Here is an 8,363-nt window from a genome sequence, read left to right on the forward strand (position 1 = left end):
CTGCAAGGAGCTGAGGGGGGACATAGGAATGAGGAACCTCCCTACAGGTAGCAGATGGATCAGGGATGAACTGAGATTTGCACTTCATGGCCAGCTGACCCCTAGTAATGGGCCACGCGAGTCCTTCTCCCCTGCCAAAGCATCCAGTCAGGAGGGATGTAGGAATGAAGCGTCATTTGGCTGATCCTGGCCCGAAAGCCTCCGCTATGGGCCATTGGCACAGAGGCTGTTGTAGGAGCTGCTGGCTCCATGGCGGCAGAGCCCTGTGCCAAGGCTGGGTCTGCCCTGGTATCCGTGGCCAGGCTGGCAGATGTCCTGGTGCTGTTCACAGCATCTCCCCACGCTTCACTTTCCCCAAGTCCCTGCCATCAGTTTGTTCCCACTCTTCAGCTGTCACCTTCTGTAAGCTATTTTCTGTGGAGCATCCATAAACATGATCAGCAGCTGATGAATGCGCTCCTTAAGCTGACACTGGTGCCTGGGTCTGGGCTGTAGCCTGGGGCTGATGGAAAGCACAGGAAGATGGATTGAGCCATTGAGTTAGGAGAAACAATGCTTTTTGTGTGTGTGATTGATAAATGGTTTTATAAGAATGTGAGCATGGCAGGTAATTTAAAACCAAATCTCCATTGTTCCTGATGCAGGAAAGGAATTATTTCTGTAATTTACCATTAATCCTCCCTGGATCTGAGCTAATCAGGTGAAGGACCAAGCCCAGCAGGCCTTGGCACTGCTCACAGCGTGATTTTGATGCCTGTTCAGACAGGCTGTGCTGGTTCTGGCTAAATCAGAGCATTCAAACCTGCCCCTTCCCTCCCCCGGGGCCAGTGTAAGTTCTAGGGAAAATAGACACTACCCTCATGGGAAAGCAAAGGGATGACGTTAATATACAGAAGTACACTGAGGAGTGCTTGTATAGCAGCAAATGTAAGTGCTCCTGAGGCTGACGTTGGTATGGAGGGGAGCTGCCCAGAGGAGGAAGCACATGCCAGGCTGGTGGAGGTTCTACCTCATCTTCTCCCCCCTTTTTTGTTCCCCAAAGTGATTTTTCCAAACCTAGAGCATTTCTTCCCTCCTTGGCAGGAGGGGCAGGGGGACTCTGGGCTTCTCTTCTGCTGTCAGTGTACCAGCAGTGATCTCCATTCCCCATAGCTCATCTGAAGGGGATGCAGGAGTCCTGAAGGGCAACATCTGATGACCCTGTCAAAGTGAATTAAGCAGCCCTTACTCTTGCAGAAGTTCTCTCAGCCCCCTGAAACTGCCCCTTGCCTATTGCAACACACCAGGCTGAATCCAGACCTGCCTTTCTATTAAATGCCATTTCGAGGCATTTAATTTGATGGTCCCTTTAGAAAAGATTAAGATAATGTGCACTTGGGAAAAATAATGTTGCTGTGATTATAACAAACAAGTTACAAAAAGTTATAAGTAACAAACTTGCCACATTGGGCTGGATGCCCCATGGCTCATGACAGCCTTCCTTGTCTCCCATCACTGCGTTCCCACTGAGGCCACCCCAGCCACTAACGTAGACAAGGAGCCAGTATTTCTAGTATGGCATCACCATGGCCAGTGACCTCTCGGGGCCCCTCTGCCCTGCTGTCAGAGCCGAGCCAGTGGGGAAAGGGGGAGGGAATACATCCAGTCACGACTGCAGGCACAGGAGGCAGCAGCCAGACACAGCCCTTGAGTAAATGTGCAACCTCGGAGCCTCGGGAGGGCTGCTCCTCCGAGTGAAGTTCATAGCATCACTCAAGTGCAAATCAAAGGGACTGCAGACAGCTTCATCTGACCTCCCCAGTGTCTCAGGGGTCTGTGTGTGATGTGTGGAGCACAGGAGCTTCTGCTTGGCCAGGACACCTCCTGTGGAAATGCAGACAGGTAGGATTTAAAGACATGGAGAGAAGGAGAAGCTACTGTTTGTCTTGTAGTTTGATCTGTGGTTGGTCTGCAGCTTTTCCCTTGAGGTTATGTGGTCGCTGCTTTCAGCAACTGATTCTTCTGCTTCTTTGTCTCTGCAGAAAGATCATCCCTACACCTGGTTTAGCATTTTCCTCCTTACACCCATTCAGGTGTTTCATGTGTTCAAGCTCCCCCATCCGGTCTTCTTCTCTGACAAGTCAAGATGAACATGCTCCTCCATTGCTTCTCTGTTGGGCATATAACAACAACAACAAAGTGATGCTACAACTTTTAAAAGCAGGCTGTTCATTTAATAGTAAATTAAATGTTGTGAATAGTCTGGGATAGAGGCACTGACAGGGAAGCAAGTTCTCTTATCACAGAATCCCAGCCTGGTTTGGGTTGAAAGAGACCTTAAAGCTCATCCAGTTCCAGCCCCTGCCCCAGGCAGGGACACCTTCCTCTAGAGCACGTTGCTCCAAGCCCCTGTGGCCAAGCTGCCCTTGAACACTGCCAGGGATGGGGCAGCCACAGCTTCTCTGGGCACCCTGTGCCAGCACCTCAGCACCCTCACAGGGAAGAGCTTCTGCCCAAGAGCTCATCTCAGTCTCCCCTCTGGCAGGTTAAAGCCATTGCCCTTGTCGTGTCCCTACAGGCCCTTGTCCAAAGCCCCTCTCCAGGTTTCTTGTAGAGCCCCTTTAGGCACTGGGGCTGCTCTAAGGTCTCCCCTTCAGAAGCCTTCTCTTCTTCAGGCTGACGCAGCCCAGCTCTCTCAGCCTGGCTCTATAGGATTCTTACCAGGTTTTGTTCTTGCTTCCTAGGGCTGTGAAGTTCTCAGCCAAGCTGATGGGACAGGCCATGGCCAAGAGAGTCAAAGCAACCATCCTGTATGCTACTGAAACAGGGAAGTCACAGGTCTATGCAAAAACTCTGTGTGAGATCTTCAAGCACGCTTTTGATGCCAAGGTATTGTCCCAGCTCCCAGCTCCTGCAAGGATATGTGTGTATCTGGGTGGCCCTAGGAAATACATGGCTCTTGGAAAACACATGGCTCAGGGCATGTAGAGCTTCCCAGCTGCCCAGGGGCTTCAGCAGCTCCCAGGATATGACCTTTTTGGTCTGGATTAGAGCCTGCACAGGAGTTTTTCCAGCTAATATTCCTGCAGGCATTGCGGCATAGATGTCTACTGCAACTCAGGTGGTAGCCCCATGGTTTGTCTGTGTTCCTTGAGGCTCTTGTTCTCATTGTCCCTGTGTGGAGACCATTGCTAGTGCAGTGGCATGGAGTCAGCAAGGATATGCTGCTCCCACCCCCAGGAAGACTGGGGTCCACCCCAGAAGCTTGGCTGGTGGTAGATCTCCCCACCAAAGACCTCTTGCTAACATCTCTGTTGTTCCCAGGTGATGTCCATGGATGAGTATGACATTGTGCACCTAGAGCATGAAACCATGGTCCTGGTGGTCACAAGCACCTTTGGCAATGGAGACCCACCTGAGAATGGAGAGGTAGGACGGAGCACAGGAATGGGTGACTACAGCAGGGACATGGGCAGGGGATGAGCAGTGGGGAATGGGGAGAAGCATCCTCTTTTTGCTCAGCTTGAGCTGGAATGGCCCAGAACAGGTCCAGAAGCTGTGCGATATCTGGTGCTGTGTGTGCCTGCCTCCAGCCTGCTCTGAAATAGGGTTATTCCCTGCTGTGAGACAAGTAACTAAGCTGTTGCTAAATTCATCCTCTACAACTGATGTTAGTGACACACCAAAGGTGCCAGCCCCTTGGCTGGGGAGCTACAGCCTCATCCAATCCTGTACAACAGCATTGAAGGCTGCTGCAAACAGCAAGCAGAGATCAGAGCCATGGCCTAGGCTTTGGTCACACTTTGTTCCCTGCAGAGATCAGCAAAACTGATGGCCTTCTCTTGTTTCTTCCCTGTAGAAATTTGGCTGTGCCTTAATGGAGATGAAGAATCCCAACTCCAACCTGGAGGAGAGGAAGTAAGAGCACTCCAAACCCCTCCCCACTCTAAACCCCTGCAAGCAGGCAGCCCCACAACCTGCTCCTCTGCTTGGCTCCCCTCAGAAGGGAGTGTGAAATCCTCACACAGGTTTCAAGTTTGCCCAGGTCCAAGGGATGGGACCTTCCTGGAGACCCAGTAGATGGAGCAAGTGGAAGTCCCAGGGAGGACAGAAGCACTGAGTCAGGCATTCTATGGACTCCAGTTTGTAATTCCCTGGGCTGGCACTTAAAGCTTCTCTCTTCAGCTGTAAGAGGCAGCATCTATGACAAAACACAACCAAAACAAAAAAATCACAAATAAAAGCAGGAATTTCCTCAAAATCATCAGATCTGAGAGCTGGGACCGGCCAGGAGACACCAAAATAGTAAGATTTGGAGGTAGAAGGGAGTTCTCAGCTGTGTGGATGTAGGTGGGGGTGAGCTCAAGAACCAAATTTAACTTCTTGGCATCATGTGGAAGTATTTCTAGGGAAAATAAGAGCTGTTCTAAACTCTGGCTGTGATATTTGTAACAGGGAGGCTGGAGCTGGTACCTTGGAGACAGGCTCTGGGTTTTTACAAGATCCCCCATCACTGAGAGATGAGCCTTGAGCATCTGAGTGCACGTCTCAGAGGCTGCAGCCAGCAAAGTGTTAATCATCTGGGGTCTCCTCTTATTTTAGCTATTAAGCGCAATATATTTCACTTAACTGGGACACTGCTCTGCTCCAGATTGTCTCCCGAGCTAACACAAGATGCTCACAGCCAGCAAAAGGCTGCTCATTAATTAAGGAAGAATTAGCACTGGCCAGTGGTATAGAGCAATTTAACTGCCCTGATTGCTCCATCAGGATCATCCCTTTGGCTTCCTCTGGCCTCGCTCCAGCAGCTCCATGTCCCTCTCGTGCTGTTCCCCAGAGCTGGATCAGGGCTGCAGGGGGGGTCTCCCCAGAGCACAGCAGAGGGGCAGGATCCCCTCCCTGAGCTGCTGTTCACGCTCTGGGGGTGCACCCAGCACACGGAGGGGTTCTGGGCTCAAGCGCACTCTGGAGCCGGGTCATGGGGAGCTTCTCCTCATCCAGCATCTCCAAGTCCTTCTCCTCAGGGCTGCTCCATTCAGTCTCTGCTCAGCCTTTATTTGTGCTGGGGATTGCCAGGACCCATGTGCAGGATCTTGCTGACATTAAGCATGAAAAAACCCTTTTGCAATGAGAATAGGTGGCCTGGAGGAGACTGTCTGGGGAAGAAGAGCAGCTCCTGCCCATGCACCCCAGGGACTCCCAGCTCCGTGTCCATCAGTGGATGCTGAGGGTGGCTGAGCCCCCTAAGCCACAGAGTCTCAAGGACCCTGCCAGGGCACTGCAGCCGTAGTTCTCTGACCACAGACCAGGAGTTTTGCTGTGGTTGTAGATTTGGCTCCTTGTGTCTCACCTCAAGGTTTTTCCAAGGATTTTCATTCATAAGCCATTCCTATTCAAGGACCTGCTGCTCAATCACGTCCCATCCTTCAACAGTCATAGAATCATAGAATCATGGAATGGTTTGGGTTGGAAAAAGGACCTTAAGATCATTAAGTTCCAACCCCCTGCCACGGGCAGGGACACCTTCCACTAGAGCAGGTTGCTCCAAGCCCCTGTGTCCAACGTGGCCTTGAACAATGCCAGGGATGGGGCAGGCCAAGCTTGTAGGGGAAATGGCCTTGAACACTGCCAGGGATGGGGCAGCCACAGCTTCTCTGGACACCCTGTGCCAGCACCTCAGCACCCTCACAGGGAACAGCTTCTGCCTTTCATCTAACCTGAACTTTCCCTGTTTCAGTTTAAACCCATCACCCCTTGTCCTATCCCTACAGTCCCTGATAAAGAGTCCTGCACTACAAGGGCCTATTCATTTCAGCAAAACTGCTGGTGCCCTGACCATGGACCCAGCACTGACCGGGGAATTTGGACTGTTCTTCCCAGCCTTCACTACCAGGGTGAGGACGTGGCCCAGGGCCAGCAGAGGGGTCTGTGTAGATGGAGTGAAGCAGAGAAGCGTGAGGAGCCGGGGCAGGCAGGAGGAGGCTGTGGAGCAGAGGTGGAGCACAGGGCTCTGAACCCTGGCATTACTCTGCTCTGGGGTTGTCTCCGCTGCGTGGTGGCGGGTGCAGGAGGTCTGCTGTGACTCATGCACGCACCACTGCCTCACTGCTCAGCAGTATATTTAGAAACTCTTGTGGAGAGCAATTTCTGAAGATGGTTCAATTCAGAAACACTTTGCTGCTGTCAGGGTTTCTGCTCTGCTCCCTTCCCCCTCCTCATCCCTCTGCTCTCACTCTTTTTATCTTATTTTATGGTTTTTTTATGTCCTATGAATGAAAAACCCTTCAGAATATCTGCTCAGACACACACCGACCTTGTGTGCAGCCAGGGAAGGACAGGGAAAGCCAGAGGTCCTGGCAGCTCCACACTGCTGGGGGCAATGTGGTGGCCAACATCTGGGTCAACCCAATGAGGGGTGACTGGAGGGTCTCAAGGAGTGGATCAGGTCCAGGCAGAGTGATGCAATGTGTGGACCGCTATGGCTTAACCCCAGGAGTCACAGAATCATTAGGGTTGGAAGGGACTTCTGGAGATCATCCAGTCCAACCCCCTGACAAGGCAGGGACATCTAAAGCAGGGCACACAGGAACATATCCATGCTGGGTTTGGGATGTCTCCAGAGAGGGAGACTCCACAACCCCCCTGGGCAGCCTTTTCCAGGGCTCTGACACGCTCAGTGCAAAGAAGTTCTTCCTCATGTTGAGGTGAAACTTCTTGTGGTTTAGTTTATGGCCATTGCTCCTCCTCGTCCTGTTGCTGGGCACCACTCAAAATAGCGGAGGGAGCACATTGCTCTGCTCTAGCTGCTCGTCATGGAGTCTGCTCATGGAATATCGACCCCTGAGCTCTGATCTGTCCTCCTCCACAATCTGGTTCCCTCTGAGCATGCAGTTCAGTGGGAATCACACACACACGTGTCACCTCTGTAATACTCAATGCTGTCGCTGTCTGCAGGAGCTACAAGGTCCGTTTCAACAGTGTCTCCTCTTACTCGGATGCACGGAAATCCTCGAGTGATGGCCCTGACTCCAGGGACAACTTTGAAAGCACAGGGCCCCTGGCTAACGTCAGGTAAACAGGATGGGGGGGAGGCAGCAATTTCTTGCTGCAGAAGGGACAGGGAAGGAGCATCATAGAGCCCCTTTCTCCTCTTACCTAAACCACGATGTATCTCTGCAATGTGCAGGTCCCTCCACACGCTCTTGTGCTGGTGTTGGCCATAGTGGGGCAGGAAGGGGACACGTTGGTGTCCCTCCCACCTTGGTAGCCATAAATGTGCCACCTCTCTGCAGGTTCTCTGTGTTTGGGCTGGGGTCTCGGGCGTACCCCCATTTCTGCGCCTTTGCCCGGGCAGTGGACACGCTCCTGGAGGAGCTGGGTGGAGAGCGGATCCTCCGCATGGGAGAAGGGGATGAGCTCTGTGGGCAAGAGGAGTCCTTCAGGACCTGGGCCAAGAAGGTCTTCAAGGTAACCCGCTTCCCTTGTGCTCCAGGGAGGAGCAGGAGTGGAGATGGATACAGGGATAGAGCAATGCTGTCGGTTAGAGCTGGATCAAAAATCCACCTCTACTTCACTACACTGGGACATTCAACCAACACCCTGGCCCACAATAAAGAGGTTGTCCATATTTTGATAGAGCCGATGCTCTGGTCTGTGCTGACTGCCCAAGGGTGAGCACTGTGCCGAATCCCTGCATTATCCCTCATCCCTGAGGAAGGGAGGGCACTACAAGACATGCCTATGGCCACTGAGGTAGCTGTACACTGCTGGGGGCTCCTTCTCTGTGTGTTGGCAAAGGTGGATTGGGACGAGGGGCTTGTGGAGCTTGGTTGGAAGGCCCGGGGGCAGCGGGGAGGTGCCTGAGAGCCCGGTGTGTGCTGCAGGCAGCGTGCGATGTGTTCTGCGTGGGGGACGACGTCAACATCGAGAAAGCAAACAACTCCCTCATCAGCAACGACCGGAGCTGGAAGAGGAGCAAGTTTCGTCTCACCTACGTGGCCGAGGCCCCAGAGCTCACACAAGGTATGAAGATGGGGTCAGCACAGAGGGCTCTGAGCATGGGGCAGGGGGAGGAGAAGACAGAGCAGGCTCAAGTGGGGGTCAAACCTCCTTACTTCCTGTTAAATTCCCGACATTTCAGTCTTGCCTTTCCCTTCCACCACATGCCCAAGAGGCAGTTTGTGATGGTCTCAGGCCCCTCTGCCTGGCCCCTGTGTGTGTCTGTAACAGAGATGTTGGGCTATGATCTGCTGTCCCTCCTCCTGACCCCGTTTTTGAAGCAAAGAGCTGGCAACCTGGGCGTATTCCAAGCTCTCTTCGTGTCCAAATGCCACTCGGCCGAGCGCTGCGATGCAACGGCAGGTGCCAGCCAAGACGCCACCGTC

At 52.8% G+C, this 8,363-nt stretch overlaps 1 protein-coding gene across 2 annotated transcripts in view; it reads left to right on the forward strand.

Moving 5' to 3' along the window:
• NOS1 (nitric oxide synthase 1 (neuronal)) overlaps positions 1 to 8,363 on the forward strand; it is a 39,234-nt gene that overhangs the window by 24,624 nt on the left and 6,247 nt on the right. For both annotated transcript variants that reach the window (XM_010013359.1, XM_010013358.1), the window contains 6 exons: positions 2,724 to 2,868; positions 3,304 to 3,408; positions 3,839 to 3,897; positions 6,934 to 7,050; positions 7,272 to 7,446; positions 7,863 to 8,001. In XM_010013359.1, the coding sequence (XP_010011661.1) occupies positions 2,724 to 2,868; positions 3,304 to 3,408; positions 3,839 to 3,897; positions 6,934 to 7,050; positions 7,272 to 7,446; positions 7,863 to 8,001 (740 nt within the window). The remainder of the gene's footprint in view (positions 1 to 2,723; positions 2,869 to 3,303; positions 3,409 to 3,838; positions 3,898 to 6,933; positions 7,051 to 7,271; positions 7,447 to 7,862; positions 8,002 to 8,363) is intronic.

Source organism: Nestor notabilis, unplaced genomic scaffold (assembly GCF_000696875.1).
Source record: "Nestor notabilis isolate BGI_N333 unplaced genomic scaffold, ASM69687v1 scaffold9974, whole genome shotgun sequence".
NCBI lineage: Eukaryota > Metazoa > Chordata > Aves > Psittaciformes > Psittacidae > Nestor > Nestor notabilis.